The sequence below is a fragment of the Cygnus olor genome, chromosome 3 (genome assembly GCF_009769625.2).
Source record: "Cygnus olor isolate bCygOlo1 chromosome 3, bCygOlo1.pri.v2, whole genome shotgun sequence".
Taxonomy (NCBI): domain Eukaryota; kingdom Metazoa; phylum Chordata; class Aves; order Anseriformes; family Anatidae; genus Cygnus; species Cygnus olor.
Window position 1 is genome coordinate 67819179 of NC_049171.1, and position 21685 is coordinate 67840863.

General features: G+C 36.4%; 1 protein-coding gene across 28 annotated transcripts in view; it reads left to right on the forward strand.

The window, feature by feature from the left end:
• Window positions 1-21685, forward strand: part of SYNE1 (spectrin repeat containing nuclear envelope protein 1) — a 302466-nt gene that overhangs the window by 135881 nt on the left and 144900 nt on the right. For 25 of the 28 annotated variants that reach the window (XM_040553823.1, XM_040553826.1, XM_040553827.1 and 22 more), the window contains 13 exons: window positions 1400-1564; window positions 2978-3334; window positions 7146-7282; window positions 8234-8411; window positions 10531-10713; window positions 12337-12480; window positions 12814-12969; window positions 14813-14977; window positions 15712-15884; window positions 16727-16880; window positions 17002-17145; window positions 19552-19716; window positions 21095-21412. In XM_040553823.1, the coding sequence (XP_040409757.1) occupies window positions 1400-1564; window positions 2978-3334; window positions 7146-7282; window positions 8234-8411; window positions 10531-10713; window positions 12337-12480; window positions 12814-12969; window positions 14813-14977; window positions 15712-15884; window positions 16727-16880; window positions 17002-17145; window positions 19552-19716; window positions 21095-21412 (2439 nt within the window). The remainder of the gene's footprint in view (window positions 1-1399; window positions 1565-2977; window positions 3335-7145; window positions 7283-8233; window positions 8412-10530; window positions 10714-12336; window positions 12481-12813; window positions 12970-14812; window positions 14978-15711; window positions 15885-16726; window positions 16881-17001; window positions 17146-19551; window positions 19717-21094; window positions 21413-21685) is intronic. The other 3 variants (XM_040553841.1, XM_040553840.1, XM_040553844.1) reach the window with 1 other exon arrangement.

Consider the following 21685-nt stretch of genomic DNA (forward strand, 5'->3'; position numbering starts at 1 on the left):
AGGGAAATTGCCCACAAATATTTGCCAGATTCATGTGCTCTCCCTAGATAGCATGGGAGAGAATAGTTGGTTAGATGAACCATTATACAGGCCCAGTAGAGCACTTCTCATGTGCTGAGCACTTGGGTCAGGTATTTCTACTTTGCCCACATCAGAGCAGACAGATACTGACATCCTGTCAGTCTGAGGCCATGCTGTGTTTCTTGTGCCTGCATGAACTTCTCTGTTTGGTGGAGACTGGGGCCTGGAATATGTTGTAAATTCATCACCTGTAGGGTAGCAGTGTTCAACAGCATCACAGGACTGGCAGGCTGAGAAAAGAATTGATGCTGGGCAGAGAAGATGGGCCAAGTTTGGCTAGCTGATGTGCCAGATGAAGCTACTGCTCCCTTCTCCACTTGCTGTGATGGTAGAAATTGTTGACAACTTTGCAGTCTTTCCTTTGGGAGAGAAAAGCACTGATTGCAATTGGTAAAAGTCACTGCCATCAGAAGAGAAAGAGTTTCCCTCCACTCTCCCTGTCTACTAGTGTTACATTTTGGTATGTAAACAAAAGTAAAGAAGGGTGCATCTTTGGCTTTCCTGATACTCTGCTGCCTTCAGAAGACACCTACTTTTTTTTTTTTTTAAGTCAGGCACATGTGTACATTTCCTTACTTGGTCGTTGGACAAAATGCATTAAAAGGTAAAAATTTTGAGAATTTACTTTAGGTCATCTTAGTTTAGCTATTAACCATCAAAGAAAGATTCTGACAAAGAAACATTCACATCTCAGTTCATTTTTGGTTACTTTTGAGAAACATTCCTGAGAATTTTAAGAACAAATCTATGGTCAAACCAAAGGCCAGCCTAGACTAAAACACTATTTCACCTGTAAGGTAAACTGGCCCCACTTTAAGCTTATGTTAGAACACTGGTATGAAGCCATGCAGTTGTTGTATGTCTATGTAAGGGAAAGAGTATTCCAGGGGTGCAAGGCATATGGCCTTGAGATAGCCACTACTTCTGATCTGATGCCTAAAAAAAGGACTCAGCACCATAAAAGCCTTTTGCACTTTTGAACAGCAGAACTCATTTGTGGGCTTCGTATGGGACATCTCTGTGACTTTGCTTAGCATTTATAGAGACTTGTTTCTTCTAAAAAAAAAAAAAGCTATATTTCTGCCAACATTCCTGTCCAGAGCAACCTAAACCAAACTTTGTGCAGTGTAGCACTGTGGTCTGTTGCTATAAGCTGCTACAAGTTCTGCTGCTCAGTAATCAAATGGATGCAGAGCAGTTCTTTGTGATATTACATCCTTAAAGTCTGGACAGAAGCCAGGAAAGTGTTTTAGCAATTTAACAGCTTTTTGTTTGTTTGTTTGTTTTGTTTTGTTTTGTTTTTAAATCTGAAAAATAGGACAAAATGAAGAAAGTAGAAGATATTGTGAAGGATCATTTGTTATACCTTGACGCTGTGCATGAATTCACAGACTGGCTCCATTCTGCAAAGGAAGAGCTGCACCGCTGGTCAGATGCAACTGGAGATACATCAACGATACAGAAAAAACTGGCCAAAATCAAAGTAAGAAATATTAGCTGTCATGATTTCATCTGTGATTCAGAACCTATGCTCTAAAATAGGCCACAGCCAAAAACCTGTGGGATCTTGCTCTTTGTGTATTTGAAGTGGTGATTATATTTCAGTGAGCTGAAAGCAGCTTTTCTAAGCTGTGATGTCTTTTTGCCTGCCTTGCCATACTAAACTGATGGAGTGAAAGTACAATCAGACCTGAGTTAGCCGCTGCATGCGTGGAAACTATTTTCAAGAGTGGAAGTCCAGTGGCATCACAGAAAAATATGGCTTAGCTGATTAATAAATACTGTTCTGTCCTCATCTCCAAATATGTTTTCTCCATAAACAGTGTTGTCTGAATCATTCAGAAACAACCTTTTGTGATTTTCATGAAATGGAGATGCGTAACAGTTCAAGGATCCTCAAACACAGTAGAAATGTGTGTTGCCTCTCTATGTATACTCTCCTTATCCTGGCATCTCTATGTGTCCATCCATTCCTAGGCATTTGAGTGTCTGAGCAAGTTACACATTTCTGAATGTAGCATTAAGGCAGACTTCATGTTTTGCTCATGCCTGATGTTTACATTCAAATAGTCATACTAACAGCATTTTAGCCTGCTCCTAAACTTGAGGGTGGGCCTGTGAGCAGAGTAGATGAGGATTCAGGATAGCCAGATCAAATTAATAGATTTGTTGTTTACTCCTGAAGTTTTTAGTCTCCTTTGCATTCAAACTCCCCATGTATAATATGAGAAAGGGAGGAGACAGTAGTTTCTAGTTCATAAGACGAAGAAAATAACATTTTTTTCTGGCATGCAGTGATTGGGATGATATTTATATTTTCCAGCTTCTAAAGCTGAAAACTAAAAAAAAAAATTCCTCGTTGCCTGTGTAAGAATGAAATAGAACACTGTAGAAAGAATTTATTAAAAACCAAAAACAACAACAACAAAAAACATGTGTAACCAATTATGGCACATCACAGATCATGAGTAGGCTGCAGAATGCTTTTTTTCAGCAGCAAAGTAATGTTCTTAAAACTGCTACGTGCAGCTCTGTACCAGTGTTTGTTGTGCAAAACATCTCAAATCAGTTCCTTTCTTCATCTTACCCTAAACAATACTTTTCAGTATCTGAAAAAAAAAAAAAAAAAAAAGTTCTTTCTCCTCTAAACTTATGGAAGTTTTAGAACCACTCTCCAATCACTGTAAAGCCCTCACAGTCCCTTGACTGAGTTTTATTTTCATCTTGCCTCTGGCTGTGTTTTGCCATTCTGCACGCAGCGTGGGTGTTGTGAAAGTGTTGCTGCCGAAACCGCTGCTCAGCGCAGTGCTGCGCATTCCCCCTGCATGCTGCCCCCATCTTGGGCGGCTTCCCCTTTCCAGCTGTAGCAAGTTACCATGGCAATGTTGCCTTGCAGGAGCTGGTAGACTCCCGCCAGATTGGTGCAGGCCGCCTCGTCCGAGTGGAGACACTGGCTCCCGCAGCCAAGCGCAGCACGACCGCCGGTGGGTGCCATGTCCTCGCTGCCGAGATGCAGGCCCTGCAGTCAGACTGGAAGCAGTGGGAAGAGAGCGCTTTCCAGAGCCAGCAAAGCCTGCAGGATGTGCTGAGCCAGATGGCCCTGTCGGAGCAGGAGTTCGCCGCACAGGTCACACAGCTGGAGGAGGCCGTGCAGCGGTTCAGCGGACTGCTGGCCACCTGGTCGCAGAGCCTGACCCCCCTCGATGGCCAGCACACTGACACCGAGATCGTGGAAAGCTGGCGCAAGGAGAAAGTAAGGTCACCCCTCTTTTCCGAGCGGTTTTCCGGTTATAAATGTACAGGTACCATGGGCAGAAAACTGCCAAGTGGCACTATCAAGGAGTGGGAGAGGTAGAAAAAAATAAAAGGTATATTTGAAAATATATACTATATATATATGATATATATATATATTATATTATATATATATAAAATAATATATATATATATAATATATATACCTCTGAAATCCCAACTTTCCAAGCTTCTGTGACTGTAAGCAGAGCAAGCACTGTTTACACAAGATATGTCTTTGGCCCCTGCTGTACTAGATTTAGCAAATGCTGCCTGGATCCTACACATTAAAAACAAGGCTAGCCTTTAAGGAAATGAAGGAACTAGCAAACTATCTCTGAATTTCTCTTCCAGTTGCTCAGTGTTTTGAGCCAGGATAGTACTTGATCAGGGAAATGTGAAGTATTTCCTAAAAGCCAAGTAGCAGCTGGAGTGATTTCTAACTCACAATTTGTCATGCGTGTATTGAGTTTCTACTTTACATTTCTTGAAATATTCTTCACATTATACATGTTAAGGTCTTGTCCAGTGTTTAAAGTTATATTTGAAACAGGTATTTTTGCTAATTGCTCTGCAATGGAATGTAGTGGAATTCAGAGAAATAGAAAAGGAGTTCCTGAGTGTCTTCTAGCAAATATTCCGAATGTATCTCTCTCACACACACACACATGATATATATATATATATATACATGACATTCAAGTTACATGTCTATATGTTTGTATGTATCTCAATTTCTGTGAATCACAGAAGTAGAGGAAAGATACATCGTATCTTTTCCTTTCTTTTCAGGGTAGTGTTCAGTTTCAGTAAAAGAAGAGAGGTATGTGATGCTTGCTTTCTCTCCCGTTCACTGAAGAAATATTCAAAAAACCCAAACACTTTCTCTTTAAACTGAGATTATAAATCTCCTCCTCCTCCATTGTTTGTGCCAAGTTATTTCTGTGGCTTCCCCTTCTACAGAATTCCCTGAAACAGACTGATGGAACCTGCCTGTTTGAGTGCCAGTACATAACAGTAGGAGTAACAAAGCTGACACTACACTGGAGTAAATAAATAGTACAAATATGCCAACTCTTCTATGGTTATGTTTTTAAACAGGGAAGGAAGATATGGAACTATCATCAACATGTAACAGATGTTTCTTTTTTTTATTATTATTTTTTATTATTTTTATTTTACAAATGGAGAAATACTAAATTCAAAGGACATTGCTTTTATTAGTATTATATAAAACATGTATGTACTGTAGCTCTATGTGAAATGTTTTATTTAGACTATAAAGTTGTAAACTTTAGGTAAGGAGGAAAATGCAGAGGAAACATAAGACTTATTATGCACAGCCCTACTATGTAATTTATTTTTTTTTAATAGCTTGAATAAATGCAGTCAGGACAGTAGTCCTTCCATTTGGGCTCCAGGGATGGGTTCTATTGTGAATGTAAAATAGCACTGCAGCATTCCCTTTCCATTGCCACATACCAATTCTGTTGTCATGCAAGCCAAGGCCACAAATTAAAGATGCATTTCCTAATTCTCAGAATTAGCAAGCTCACTCTGTTATCCCATACTCAAGCTCTGTTCCTTTTCTTATGTGCAACATAATAGCAACAGATCTCACACTTGGTATTCAGCAAATTATTTTTGTAATTCTCAGATTCAAAATTAAATCTGTCACTGAAACAGTGCTATTAGTAATTCAATGTCTCTGTATGGCCATAGCTAAATGTAATCTCTTTTTTGAGTAAATGTTCCTGCTTGTTAAGAGTTGTGCCTAAGGTTGTGTATCATCAAAAGAATCTTTTAATAGTTATCGTGGTAAGTTATTTGAAACTGATAGATTTTATTGAAAACAGATGATTTTAACCCCTGTGATACTCTCAGGTTCTGTTTCTTTGGAAAATAAAGAAAAATATATATATATATATTATCTCATTATAGTGATTCCTGTCATAAGTAATCTCTGTTTTAAGTGTTAAAAACATCTTGTTTTAAGTAATGGCCAGTTTGCTGTCATTCCTAATACTTCCAAAAAAAGTCTTGTGTGCAGTTTAACAAAGTAGACAAAAAACAGTTAGCTTACTTTTTTTTTTCTTTTTTTTTTTCTAAACATCATTGTTATTACATAAGTACTTAATTCAGATGTTATTTTGTGTGGTTTATAAACAAATCAGCATCGTGACTATTTCAAGTATCTTTTAATTATGGTTGAACACATTTTCTGGTGTGTGAGTGACTCAAAGCAGATAATTATTTATGTCAAAATGGATTGTTGTTGTTTTTCCTGGCAGTTCAGGTACTACAAAGAACATGCATCCCTTATTCTTATTTTAGCTTTCTCGGAAACACACAGTATAGATCCTTAAAAAATGTTGCAACTCTGCAGATTTTTCCAATAAAAGAGATATAAAACAAGCACAAAGTTCCTCATGGGCGGCAGACACATTATCTGAATCCCAAGCTTTTGATCATTTGCTGTTCTTACTAAGTCTGTTGTCTTGCTAGACCCTGGCTAATATTTGTTTTCAGTTTTAATTTACACAAGTGCATATCAGTTTATTGCAGAGTCAGATAATATTTTACAGTGAAAATGTATTTGGTGAGGGTTTTTTGTTTGTTTGTTTGTTTTTTAATCTTTGAAATTGTGGTGTTTTCAAAACCTTTTCTTTATTTTCACGTGCATAAATTGTATATTTCCTGAACATAGAATTTTGTGCTAATAGATAATCACAAACTATTTACTATGTATATTCTCAATCATCATTTTGCATATATTCAGAAACTTAATGGAGGGAATTCCTCGTCCCACTTCCCCTGTCCCCTTTCTATTCTGTTGTCACTTTCATGTGATCAATTTCTTATATTTATACATACATTTCTTCCAGATCAGGACTTAGATGTAGCCAAAGTAATCTATGCATGCCAAACACTCTGGCATGTCTTCACTGCAGAACCTTTGCTGTGGTGAATGTAACTAACTAGAAGATTGTCTTTTCTCCCTGGCAGTTTAAGAGGAATGCCAAAAGAATTTAGTTTCTAATGATGTGAGGAGCCAAGTCTACACTGCTAATCATTCTGGTGTAGTTGGCAGGGTGCTGAAGGGGAGACGCTGTGTACGTCAACATGAGAACTGTTTTTGTTGGAGTAGTTATCACACCTCTCCCAGTGACGTTTGCTAAGTAAACATAAATACTTTTTTCTTGACTTAGGTGTTTCCAAAAACAGTGCAGCAGTGACAGCCAGTAACCCTCAAAGGACTGTGAGCAGCAGTACTTTTACATTAAGAAAGCCTCTGTCAAAATATCAAAGCTATTAGAAGTTTTGTTTGTTTGGTTGGTTGGGTTTTTTTTTTTTGTTTTTTTTTTTTTGATACAGCTTGTTTTTATTGAGCATACTAAACTCAAGCCAAAAGGACAATTATAATCATATGCATTGGTATTATTTGCTATTCCCTAACTGTACATAATTTCATATGTACAGCTAGTTGATAATACTATATATTATAATATATATATATCATTTATTAAAACAAGGTGCATATCTTAAACTCTTCTATGAGAACATTTTGAACTAAAAAAGTTGAGGTGTCCTGAAATTTAGTCTATGGAAGCTCTTAATTTCAAATAAGCCTCTGTGCTTGATTGCTAGAATGCTCTCAAAAATGGACACACATGAATTGCAACTGAAGTTGAAATTAAATTTTATAAATTTTCATTGTATTTTTTAAATTATTTACTTACCAATATTGTTCACTTATTTTGTTTTAACAGGAAACGTTGGATGCCCTGGTGAAGTCTGAACATATGATAGATGAGATCAAGACTCAGTTAAATGATCTCTGTAGATTTTCCAGAGATTTGAGTACTTATTCTTCAAAAGTTTCAGGGTTGATTAAGGAGTATAACAGGTACATTTTCATCTTGTTTATAGTTAATCAATCCCATATATGTGTGCATGCAAGTGTTTTTTTTAGGGAAACATTAATTAGAATGTTGGAATTTGAAATAGATGTACACAATGATTAGAATCATTATTTTGATACCGGTGTCAATAACATTTTTAGCATTTTAACATTTTGCAAAATTTTAGCAATATTGCCTTCAATTAGCATTTGTAGAAAATAGTTGTGTTTTTTCTAAGACCCAAGCTATGCCAACAAACTGAGCTTAAGCCAGTGTATGTCCACATCTGGTCTATTACAGGAGGAAACCTTATAAGAAACTGAGGTAGAGCTATAGCTAGTTTACCTGAAAGAGAAGGAAGCTATAAAAGCTGTCTAAATTTTTTTTCTTAATTTTGTCCTTCATTATACTCCTGCCCTACCTGCCCGTTCATTGAAACATGGGAGCTAAAGTTTATTTGCTCTCTTTGCTTTCTCTGAGGTCACTGTAGCTGATTGACACCTGCATTTCAGGCACAAGATTCTTTTGTCTCTTGCAGGGGTTGTAGCTTTTGGCTTCTGTAACTGCAGAAGAAGGGTATGATGACCCAGGCTGATCCCTTCCAATGTTATGAACTTAACTAAACCGTGGAAGTTCATATTGTAATTTCTGTAGTTTCATGTTCTGTCCCTAGAGAGAAAAAGGCTTGAAGAAACTGTTCGTTCTTAGGGGTACTGAATCACTCTGTAAAAGCTTATCTGTCATATCTGTGACAGCTACATCCCAATTTACATACTTCACTTTTAAGGAATTGAAAGCTTCTAATGGATTTCCTGGTGCCTTAATTACGTGCTTACAGTTGGTAGAAGGAATCCAGGTTTTATTCAGAGAAATAAGTAATAGCACTGTCACCTAACAGAGTCCTTCCCTTCCTCCTTCCTTTCCTCTCTTCTGCTTCCCTGATGTGGTAAACCCAGCCTTTGCCTGCAAGCTTCAAAAGGATGCCAGAGTAAAGAGCAGATCTTGCAGCAAAGATTTCGGACAACTTTCAGGGACTTCCAGCAATGGCTGGTCAACGCAAAAGTCACCACAGCCAAATGCTTTGATGTACCTCAGAATATCAGTGAAGCTTCAGCAAGTCTACAGAAAATACAGGTAACTCTAGCAATTAGACGTTCAATCATTTTCATGGAAAATTCAGGTCTTTTTTTGTTAATGTTATTGATAACACTAAAGGTGACTAACTGTAATGAAATAAACATTTATTCTTTCTTTTTGAATCTAGATCATTTAATTTAGCTGTCATACTATACTTTATACATAGTCATTGCCTCTCATAGTTTTCCTTTTTTTATTTTTCTTTTATATTACAATACGGAAAAACGTGTGTTTTGAAGGCAGGACAGCACTGTAAAATTGGTAGGGCATCAGAATTGGGACTTAAAACCTGGAATTATTTCAAAGTCATATAAAGTTTTTCACTCATTTATGAAAGTAGAGACCTTATAGTGTAAGAACAAGGTAAAAGTGTATACAGTGGAAGCAGGCATTTAAAAAGCATGATTTTCATACAAAGCTAAAACAAGACCCAGCAAAATTGTGGAAATAAATGCCAATTAAAAGTTTATTTTATTAAACTAAAAGAAATAGTTTTTTGAATAAAATATGACTACAATTTTAGAAATGAGAAGTACATAATGAGATTATTTAACCTTCAGTTACACAGTATGACAGAAGAAATTCCTATAAGTTTTTCCTATCAGAAAATACCAAGAGCGAAGTCACTTCCCCCTGTTTCTGGTAAATTTACTTTCCCTTGCTTAAATGGTTTATTTAAAAGGGTAAACAACACTTTATTAATGTGACAATTTTTTTACTATCCCAAAATGAGAGTATTTTAAGAGTAAATACGAGGGTTAGAAATAAAAATAAAATCCAGTCATTTTGGAAATTAAATAAAAGAGTTTTAGCAAAAACAATTTCCAAGACTGGTTAGACATTTTTTTTTCTTTATCGCTGCAGACTATTCATAACATAAGACCTTAGTTTGATCTCCTTCTCCCTGAAAGCTACTGTAAATGAAATAAAATTTTTTGACATGTAGTAACTGCTTTAATACTATCAGGCATGTCATGGGAGCCTATATAAACAAATTATAAACCTATATAAACAAATTTTTTTTTTAAAGTTAATATTCTCTCTGTTAGTACCTTTGATATCATTAAGTCACAAGGCAATCACACATTTGTTTTTAATAAAGCAAGAGCTTGGACAAAGTATTTCAAAGCTAACAGACCCTTTGCATTCTCTGATAATAGCTCCAATGGTACACATAATCAGGACCTTAGTAATTTTTTAATCAAGCCCTTTGCTTACAACATGGATGTAACCTGATTATTATGAATATTAAGCTAATTGTGTATCATGTAAGCATAATAATAGTTTAAAATAACTTCATTGATATTTAGAACTGCTAAATTCACTTGAGTCCTAAAGGCTCACAAAATCTTTTAATAATTACAAGTTATAAGAATGCTATCCCAACACACTGGAATTTAAAAATGTGGCTATTTCCTTACAGTACCTAATATTTACTCACATATTTCCATATAGTCTTTGCATACCAACACTGTGAAAGAATTCTGTGAACAAAAATACTTTGAGTCAAGAAAGGTACCCTGACGATGTGGAGAATAAATCAGACGGCTCAGATGTTGCTCAGGGTCTGATTGTTAACCCCTGCCCCTACACATGCATTGGAAGTCCAGTGTGGCTGTCTGCGGTGGACAAGGCTTCTTTCCTGTGTTCTCTCAGAGCAGGACCCTACCCCTGCATGTAGCTGCAGCTACATGTCATGCTGTGCCAGGATACTGGTTTCCTGAAATGAAAGTGTTATCACTTTCTGTACTGTGAAGATTTAAAGAAGCATAATGCCCTGTTAAACGACCAGTAATGTCTCATGAAGTGCAGAACATACAGATAAACCAAGAGTTAGTATATACGTTATTTAGATACGTGGCACTTCTGGATTAAGTAGCTGTTGTCCCTATAATAAAAACGATTGTCCCTCATATGAATGTCCCATATAAATGTGAATAATATTAAAATTGAATATACTGAAATATGAATTAAGAAATCAACATGCAGAAACAGTAAACTCCAATCTCTGTTAAGTTTTCTGTGACCTTGCCATTCACCTTTACTGGGACCCAAAATTAACAAAAAGAGCTTTTACTGAATACAACCAATTAATTTATTTTATTATCATTTTTAGGAATTCTTATCGGAAAGTGAGAATGGACAACATAAACTAAACCAGGTAGCATCCAAAGGAGAACTGCTGTGCTCCATTTTACCAAAGGAGAAGGGTAAAGTTATCCAGGACAAATCTGCTACTGCTAAAGAAGATTGGAAAAAATTAATCAGCACCCTCCACCAGAAGGAATCTGCATTGGAGGTACTGAGCAAGTCACAGTGGGGAAATATTTGATCTAAATTTCCTCTTTGCTTTTTGTTTCAAAACACATTACACATTCATCTTAATAGAGGTCCTTACAGTCTAGATTTCCCACTATAGCAGTAAGTGTTTATGGTGTGACAGAATAAATAGCTGCTTTCAGGAAGTCTTATTCTTTCACTTTACTTAAATTTTACTTATGTTTACTTATACCCTTCCCGCATGAAACCACTATAAGTGGGATGTTTCATGCAGAAGGTGTTGTTCAGTTTAACAGAAAGTAGAAAAGATGGCAATGGATCAAATTTATTAACATGAGTTTCATCTAAAATACTGGATTACTAAAACTCATGAAAACACATTTTCTTTTTCAAATGCTGTTTTAACACAGAGTTCTGACACCAGTGCTGATGGAAGACCCAGTGCAGTGGGTAAACTTTGTTGTTCTTACTGCAAACTGGTGAAATGTAACGATATATTTGAACAACTCTCTAAATAAACCCTAGTGCTGTTCTCTTTTCAGAGCTCACGATTCAACCAGCACATAAGGTGAATATATTTAAAACATAATGTCTTTTAAGGTCATAGGTTTTAAGGTCAAAAGGTCTTAGCTGGAATTCCTTGCATAGTGTAGGAGAATTAAAGTTCTTAGGCCTTCCTGCTTCAAACCAGTACTGTCTAGCCAGCTGAAAAAAATATATATGTTTAGACAGATTAAATACATTGTGTAGAAAAGTTTTTGTTTGTTTGTTTGTTTGTTTTTTTAAGAAAATTCCCAAGTAGCAGGAACTTAACTTACTTCGTCTCAGGGTAGCCATGGAAAGGGAGATTTCCATAGATGTTAATGTTTCTGTGCCCAGCAATTTTCAGTCTCATAGGCCTAGTCTTTCATTCTGATGCATAAGTGATAAGGCTATAGCTAAAAAGAAAACAAAATCAGTCTGAAAATAAAATAGTAACTAGGGCATAGGAACTGTGCTGTTCAGATTTCTATTACATAAGAATTATTTCAGGTGCTGTTTTTTTTATAATGCAGCATAAACCTTTAAGAAAATTACGCAGGCTGAAGGAATGCCTACATATATCGTACACATACATTTTTAAAACTTTCTACTAAAAGAAAATATAATTAGAAATGAACATCAGGACTGGGTTGAGCTTAGTCATACAGGCCCTAGGAATAATGTCAACCCATTGAAGGGGGGGCTGCTGCTAATCACTGCAGGCAGATGTAAGGTAACTTTCATCCCAAAGTAACCTTGATTTAGACTCTCTTTACTATGTGAGATACACTTATATTGAGTCAAAGCTCATATAATCTGTAAAGCTTTCAATTCAGAGAAAATTTGCTTCATTCTCTCAACTGTATAGACATACTGCATTGTTGCCTGTGTTTTGTTTTTTGAAGAAATGCTCTCTCAGACTTTTCTTGCAGTATCTATCTGTGGTATGGGCAGGGGCAGAGCCAGTGACATTTATTTTGAACAGCTGCGGTAGTGTTTGGCTTCAATAGTGTGTGTGTACTTTGTGTGTACTTTGTGTGTACTTATCTGTGGGTTGTACATTACAGCTATACCCATTGCAGGGGGACTTTATAAATTTGTATATTACATGTGTTCCCAGAACTTAAAGATCCAGATGAAGGACTTTGAAGCAACTGCTGAGCCTCTAGCAGAGTGGCTAAGCACAACTGAGAAGATGGTACAGGGAAGTAGCAGTAGGCTCCATGATCTTCCTTCCAAGAGGAGAGAGCACCAAAAGTTGCAGGTGACTTCTTACAAACCTTTTAACAGAACCAGCTTTTCCACTCTCATCCTGCTGGCCTCATTGATGCTTTACAAGATCATGATCATTCTGGCATCCTAAACTCTAAATAAGATGAGAACTAGTTTCAGGGGTTGCTGTTGATGGTCCTGTTCCATCAGAGTTCACATCTCCAAATTTCTTATGACATGCTGCTTCATTGCTATAGCTGTATGGTGTGCCTTTCACAGTACATGTGCCATTTGTCATTTCTATATTTCATGGGGCCTTCAAGCTGCTCTCTGTTGGCTGCTTCGTTGCACCCACTCGTAATATTAACGTGCTTGTGCTTTACAGTCTGTCCTTGAGGAAATAAGCTGCCACGAGCATCAGCTCAACAGGCTTAAAGAGAAAGCTCAGCAGCTGTGGGAAGAGCAAGCTGTCAGCAAAAGCTTTATGCGCAGAGTGTCTCAGTTGTCTTCTCAATACCTTACTCTAAGCAATCTGACAAAGGTAATGCACCCAGTGTATGTGCTTTTAAGCTGTTCCTTTGATGTTTGTGGAGGAAAAGAAAGATTGAAATGTGAAACACTATAGCTGTCTTGCTCATCTGCTCTGTGGTATGTCTGAGCTTGCACTGGCTTTAAAGAATGAGAAATAGGGACCTGTATAATTTCACGGGCTGTCAACAAAATAGAATTGTGATTATTTATTTATTTAATTTTATTTTAAAGTAATTAAAAAAAACACCCTCCTGATTATCAACAGTTTTGTCCTGACAAGGTGCTTGTGATGTGATTTTGATTTTTTTCAAACATTCAAGACATTTTAGATTAGTAATAAGTGGCACCAGAAAACAAACAATCAAACAAACAAAAAAATACGTATTTTTCAAAATCTAGGGCTAGGGGAGCTGGGTTTTGGTGTTTGTTTGTTTGTTTGTTTGTTTTTGTTTTTAAGAAAATGCCAAGTCATTATATGGAAATTTTATTATGTAATTGTATTCTATAAAGATGACTAATTATTTGCATTGTAAGTATTTTTGTCTAAAACCAATAGATTGTTCTTCAACATTATTTTAAAAGTGTTACCTATGAAGCTGCTTTTGAAGGTTCAGTGAGAGATATTGGTCAAACTCTAAAGTATCAAGCTAGGAATGGACAGTTTAACCTAACTGTTTTGCTGAGTGGTATATTTCATCATTTGATACTCTTACTACCTCTATTGTTTATGCAGATTAGAAGGTCTTTGAATCAGGACTGTCATTTTTCATAAAGTGCCAGTTATGAAGGAGGCTTGGTATTGAATTAGGCTCGTAGTTACTACAGTAATAAGAATAATTAAGGATTTTGGAAGTGTGTTATGGGTTAGCAATTCAACACATAAAGTATTTGTTAGAGTAATTGCTGTGTTTTTTTATTTATGTATTTATTTATTTATTTATTTTCCTTATAACTTTCTGTGGAAGTAAAAGTATAAAGAATATTTAGAGCTATATGATATACTGAAAAGATGAACTGAAAAGAAGCTTAAGTTTCTAACATTGGCTTATGTGGACAGAACTTGTAGAAGATTTCAGGATAAGAGGATGAGGTCTGAGGAAGAGGATAAATATGGTCCAGTCAATGAAGGAAATCATGAAGTTCTTTGGTTTGCTGTGAATGTTTGAGGTAGATCACCATATCTTCCTGAGCCCGTTTCAATGGCTTGATTTTAATTTTCTGTTGCCATGTGAAACACACTCTGTTAAGTACTCCTGTTAATCTTGGGCCTTGTAGCAGTGTAACGAGTATGTATTTTTGATATGAGTGAGTGTCAGTGATTCTTCAGAAGAATAGGTGGGAGCTGTTCTTCTGGTTCTGGGAACCAGCTGAAGTTACTGAGGAAAACGTTTTTCTATTCCAATATCAATGAAATAGTGTTGCTCTAGTAGCATAACTTCATATGCTTCAATTTGTCTTGTGTATTGACAGATTTCACAAGTTATCTTCAGATGAAACACTGAAATGTAATTAGTTAGATATGATGCTTAATAAAAAATGGAAAATAAACTCATTTACTTTGTGTAAGAGGAAACAAAGAGATAAAAATTTAGATTTATAAAACAAAAGAGGGCATTTCTGAAATTTTCATTCCTATATTATGATTGGAAAACTAGTGTGATTTTGTGTTCAAAATTCATCCCATGTTCAAATTTCATTCCATGTTCAACTAAGTGTACTTGTTATTGTGTACTTGTGTATGAAGAGAATTGCTGTGTACAGTTTATGAAATTTGTTCTAACATCCTTGAATACGTATGGGAAATAAACAGTCCTTTGACTAGCTACTGATACTAATTGCAATATGAATTGCAGGAGAAGGTTTCCAGAATGGATAGGGTCGTAGCAGAGCACCAGCAGTTCTCTCACAGTATCAAAGACCTCCAAGACTGGGTGGCTGATGCAGTTCACATGCTGGAGTCCTACTGTCATCCCACCGCTGACAAGAATGTTCTGGACAGCCGGATGTTAAAGCTAGAGGTATGTAAACAGACCTATATTCTATTAATATCACTGCCCAGAATATATTAAAGGGCAGTGCTCAAAAAATAATACTTTGATGTCCATATTTTGGCTACAGCTCAAAATCTGAGGCAAGCGCTCCAAATTATAAGGATACCACAAAAAGCAAGAAATTGTAGCAAAATACTAAAATCATTTTTTGTCTTTTGTTCATTGAGTGTTTCACATTCATGCTTTCAGGGTTTCCATGGTTTTACACAGTGCTAGAAGCTCTTAGTTTGCAATTGCACAGCTCTAGGAGCTGGTCTCAAAGCTGCCATTGTTGATAGATAGTCTACTGAGTTTCTATGTTATTATATTTGTGTTGCAGATAGATCCTAGAATTGTAGAAGCTCTGTAGAAGAGCTTTTTCATCATATCTTGTTTTCTTTCTGAGTAAATCCTCCCATTTTCCATCTAAATGGCGTTCCCTTCAGAATGTGTCCTCTATACTTTGGCTCACACACTGCAAGTACCTGCATAGATTCCATGAAAGCTTCCCTGTCAACTAAATTTATTTTTTTAATAACCTAAACCTACCCTTTGAAACATACCTGTTCCTTTGAAGCCCAGCCATGAAAACCACTGTCCCTCTTCTAACTGACTGTTTCTACAAGCTGCTAAATTTGATTAGCTAATTTTCCAGTGAATCTAGTTAGCATATTCATGCCCAAATAATGATAAAAATGGAACAATATCTTCTCACATTTTAGGGACTGCTAACAGTGAAACAAGAAAAAGAAATCCAAATGAAAATGGTTCTGACAAGAGGAGAATCTGTTCTGCAGAATACTTCCTTGGAGGGAGTACAAGTGATTGAACGGCAGTTGCATACCCTGAAGGACAACTGGGCTTCTCTTCTGTCTGCTTGCATCCAGTGCAAGAGGTAAAAAGGGTATGAGGTGCACAATGATGCTTGATAGTTGAATTTTTAGACAAATTTTTGGAAAAGTTCATTCACAGAGTTTTATTAATTCAGGAGTCAAATTTATATAAAATGACTGCATGTGCCTAACATTGCAGGTTTAGAAGCCTTTAATGACCTATTAGTTTGAAATGGAAAAAGGGGAGGAGACAGTGAGGAACTAAACTTTATTAACACTTATTGTCAGTATACTCTTAAAAATGGATTGCATGTTCATAATTGTTTTGTAAATTTTATTTTGAGTTGCACTCAATGCCTTGAAATGTTCTCAGAAATGATAAGATCTTCACACGGACAGTAATGGTTGTTCTGTCAAGGTTCTGTCTGTTTTTCCACTTGTTAGCATTTCACAGGAGGTACCATAATTACAATATCCAATAAAGATGCTCAAAGTAGTGATGCTTAAAGTGATAGAATAAAGAAATTCAGGGGAAAAAAATGCAGCCTTCTATGGTGGAGCATAAATAGTTGAAACATTGTGATTTAAAACAATCAAACAAATATTAGAATGCAGTGGCAGAAAATTTCTGATTCTGGATCTTATTCTTACTGTTATTTTATTTACTAAAATTTGCACACATCAGCTAGCTACATCAATTTAACAGACCTCTTTAAACTTCCAAGTTTGAAATCTTCATTTCTCTTTATTGGACAATCAATGCTACTAGTTAAAACCTGTAGGGTTTTAATGGCTGTCTGTTTAGGTTGTGATATAAGTCTTATAAATATAGTCTAGAGTGACTCAAATAGCATGAGAACCTGAAACTCCAGTATCACAACAAATGTGTATTCTTAAATTGCAGTCAACTGGAAGGAGCTCTCTCCAAATGGACAAGTTACCAGGATGATGTTTGCCAGTTTACCAGCTGGATGGATAAAGTAGAAGCAAGCATGAATGCTTCTGAAAGACAATATGCTGAATTGAGGGAAAAAAACACTGCCCTCAACAAAGCAAAGGTGCGTTTGCTTTACAACAAACTAGCAACAAACGCATATCACCTTACAAGCAATAAAAGTCTGATTAATCTGTGGTTTGTTTTAATGCTGCTTATTCATAAATTATCTTGCTGTTTTGCAGCTACTCAATGAAGAGGTGTTGAGTCACAGCAGCCTATTGGAGACAATTGAATTAAAAGGCAGTGGAATGGCTGAGCACTATGTCACTCAGCTTGAACTCCAGGACCTTCAGGAGCGGTACAAGTTGCTCAAAGATAGAACGAGGGTACAGTTTTTCTTTATAGAATTCCATTACATTTTGTTGTCCACAAAGAAGCAGAGGAATTCTTTTCTTATTTATTTATTTATTTATTTATTTATTTATTTTATTGGAGTTAAATGAAGAGTAAAAGTCTGGGGGAAGCTGTAGGTTAATGTATGTGACAGAAAGTTATCAAGGTGCTTTATCAATCTATCTTTTTGTACCACTGAGCTCTAGATATTTTCAAAAAGTTTCTGAAGATCTGAATCTGGAAAAAAATAAAAAAAAAATCCAGTAAATAGGTCAAGGAATTCCATGCCAAAAGTCTAGCTGACTTCAGTGAAGATATGACTTTATTCGTTGTGACTGAAAATTTGGAAGCACCTCTGAATATCTGTGGTTTGCATAAATGTAGGTTTTGCAATAAATGTAACCATATGAGCAGGTAAATCAAAAATGGTTGACAATTATAGGATCTTGCTGCTCAACACAAACCTTATTAGCAAGTAAATAGACTCTAATGTTGAAAGACCCAGTAGGACTTGGACTTGATCATCCTTGGGGCAACTTGGGATATTCTGCTCTGTTCTAGTAAGTACTACATTTACTGGAAAGTGTTAATATGGTAAATCTTGAAAAGATTAGGGCATAAAGTACAATATAGAAGAAGTAATAAAAGACTTGGTTGTACATGTAGTAAGGCTAGGTGGTTACCTCCAGTTAACCCATTTTTTTTTCTGTGCTGATTAAACCATACCAAATGTATCATCAGATATATCACTTTTCTTCATGACACCAGGGTAGTAAGACTGCGTTTTGTTGTCTCAAGGATGTCTTTTTCTTGTGAAAAGGGCCAAAATTCAATTTTTCTGATGCATAAGTGATTGCCTGTTTTGTGGTACTCCCTTCCACAACTACAAAGAATGCATTGTACTGTCTTCCCTGGACCTCCTCAGAATGAGCTCAGGCTTGCCAGAGAGATGAGTGATGTCCCAGGAAACATAAGTGGATACCTAGTATTCCTGTTAGCATGGGGATTCTCTAAACTTTACCTTTTCCTGCAGCTTTTGCTCTTGCAGAAAGCTGTACAGAATGCCTGTATTGACTAATTGTATGGAAAAAGCTTGATTAACAGTAGGGGAACAATGAGAAACAGTTGGTTGTTCATAGGGGCGAGAGCTCTATATGTCTTTCCTAATATAATGATAAACATACCATCTTTCTCTTTCCACCTAATACCCTGGGTGACTTCTGGTCTTCCCCACTCCCAGCTGTGGTGATAATGTTAACTGTCTAGACTACACTTAACCCTTAGGAAGTTGTTCAAAGGCACTAGCTGGAGAGTAGAAAAATCAGGGGAAAATACCAGTTTGGCAACTAATGAAATGTATGCCTTGAGTTGCTCACTTGAAATCTTCTCCATTTAATAATCCTTTGGCCAGGTGAAAAACCCGGCAAAATTCTGCAAGTGTTTGTGGTCCAAACCAGAGCAGACTAAGACCTGAAATTCCCTGCAGCCACTGGTAAAAGGCAAGAGAATTAGTCACTCTTTCCCTCTTCCCAGTATCCCACTGTTCCCTGTGAGGACAAGACATTTAAAAATGGACAGCTGTACTCTTTCTCCCACTGCCCTGAACTGTTAGGAATAGATAAAGCAGACTATAGATTCACACTTGTTTTTTGTGAAAGCATTTTTCTTATTGTGTAGCCTGCTGCCCTGGAACACAGCCTCTGTTACCTTCATATGAATTTTCCTCCCTGCTCCCTTCAGTTCCTCCAAGGTCTGAATTACATGTAGTATAATTTTCTTGCCAATGGAAAGATCAGTCTTGTGCTGATGCAGGATGCATTTCTTTCCGTACTCCAGATACGGTAATATTTTAGTGCTGAGTTGTGAAATTGTTTGCTCACCCACATACATGGACAACCTGCTGTTCTATTCTTAGTGCATTCTGTAGGAATTGCCCACAAAGGACTGGGATAGTCTTCAAACCTGAAGATATTAGATACTCTTAGGAGACTATTATTCTACTAGCATAATAATAATAATAATAATAATAATAATAATAATAATGTAAGAAAAAATCCTAAGCTTATATTCTCATCAATAACTTCAGTAAACAATTTAAATTGGTATAAGAAATAAGCAGATCTTTTGTTGTTACAAACTGAGGTTTTATTTAAAATTAAACGCAGATCAGAATTTCAAATCCCAGAATTCACAAACTTAGGAGAATAATTGTTAAGGATAATTATCTCTATCTCCACATTTGAGCCCTCTTTCCTCATAATCAATTAAACCATCCTCAGAATCCAATTAGTCTTGAATTCTAGGAAAGCTCAGCATCAGACACAAACTATGATCTCAGTACTGGATTTATGTTTTCTTGGTTTAATGATACACTTATGTATAAACATTTTAACAAACAGGAAGCAGTAACAAAAGCCGAAGGATTGCTTAACTTACATCAGGAGTACCAAAGACACCTGAAGACATTTGAAATATGGCTGGAGAAGGAACAGGAAAAACTTGACTGCTTATCACATCTCGAAGGTGATGCCCAGAAACAGGAGGCAACACTCCGAGACTTACAGGTACAGTATGTGTAACACCCTAACTAAAATAATAAATAAATTCTACTTGTAAAATAACAGAATAATATTAATTGCTGGACAAAAAAATACTTCTCTGTTTGGCTCAAGAGCAGCTTAGAAACATGTTATATCTAAGTAATACACTGCTTAAAAGTAGTTCCAGTAAAGTCTGTGGGAACATTAATGCTTTTTTCCAGAAAGAAGCATCAGGACTTGAATGAATTCTTCTGCCATACTAATGCCGGTTTCTTGCAAGTACTGAGTTTATTTTAGATGTTAGCATATAGTGAGGAAACTACCTCTTTTCCCTGTGTTTCATAGAATATCAGAAGTATTCTTTTCATTAAGTTTTCACCTTTTATTGCTTACAGTCCAATACTTACTTACCTACCTTTAAGTTGTTCCAGTCATGTAGACTGCCTCACATGGTGACGTGGGAGGATTCTCGCTGAATCCCCCAGGTGATAATGAAAGGTGAACCTAAAGTACTGCAGTAATCTCCCAGTTATAATCTTAAAATGACTAAATATATTTTCAGGCTTGTTGCTGAACTAGGAAAAGGGCTGTGCTTGAGTTTCCATGTTATGAAATATTTATTACTTTATTCATGATACTGAGAAAATCTTTGTGCGATCAGTGTCTGTGTATATAAACCTTAATATTAAGAGTTTAGAAAATCTGAATCCAGTTTGAAAATCTTAGTATATATTTCAAATACAAACCAAGAAGACATATAACTGTATTTTGGTCAGATCATTTCCTGATTAGGTTTCCTCATCTGATTGATTCCCTGCATACTTTCATACTTTCTAATGAAGTTCTAATAAACATGGAAAAAAAAAAAAAAAAAAAGAACATATATCCAGAAGAAGGTATCAAGAATTATTTTGGGATTATGTATCAAACATACATAGAAATAATTAGGCATGTTAATTAAAAATAAATAAATAAAATGAAGCATCATCTTGTTCCTTGCTTTTAAACAAATTTAATTTTAGAAACAGTCTCACAGTGTGTTTGCTACAGCTGGAAAATTTTGAGCTTAAGGTTGTGCTGAATGGGTTGCAGGCTCCCATGACAGCTCAGGCAGCTACTGTTTCAGAGCTCATTATAAGGCTAGGAGGGGAAGGAATTTAATGTAAATTTTGTCAATATTTTTCTACAACTCTCTTGTCAATAATAATGATAGTGGATTTGCTTTGTAAGTGAGCATGTCAGCAAGGTCTTCTTAGAGATAGTGTAATGTGTGTTCAACCATAGATACCTAAAGGAAATGGATAGATAACTGCTTTTGTCTGAAGTAGAACCAGGACTTCATTTGCCATGTGTAGTAAAAACTGCTGATGTAGGGTATTTATCCATAACTCTGCCTTCACAGGAGCTGCAGATCCACTGTGCAGAAGGACAAGCCTTACTGAATGCTGCTGTTCATGCCAGAGAGGAGGTGATTCCCTGGGGTATGCCCCAGATAGAAGACAGAGCCCTGGAATCTGTACGGCAAGATTGGCAAGTTTATCAGCACAGGCTTTCTGAAGCAAGAAGCCAATTAAATGCCACTGTGAGCAGGCTGAGGTTAATGGAGAAAAAATTTCAGAAGGTTAATGACTGGCTAACAGATCTGGAGGAGAAAGTTGCTGTCAGGACTGGGAGGCAGTCTGGTAGAGCAACAAAGGAGATGCAGCTTCAACAAATGAAGGTAAAGAATATAGTTAAGGAGTTACATAAATAAGGAATGTGAGCTTTCCACATCAGTGCCTAGTGTGAAAATGTCAGGAATCATTGCAATCATCTGAATGTAGGCACTCAGAATGATGTATCCAAGAGAGTTTTGTGCCTTCTGGGTCCAGATTTCCCGTTCTACTTATAAAACAGTGGTTATACCAACGTTGAAATCTTATAAGGAAGATCTGGAATTCCTGTGCTCTGTGGAATGAAAAGACATTACTGAGGTTCTGGAGCGGGAAAGAGT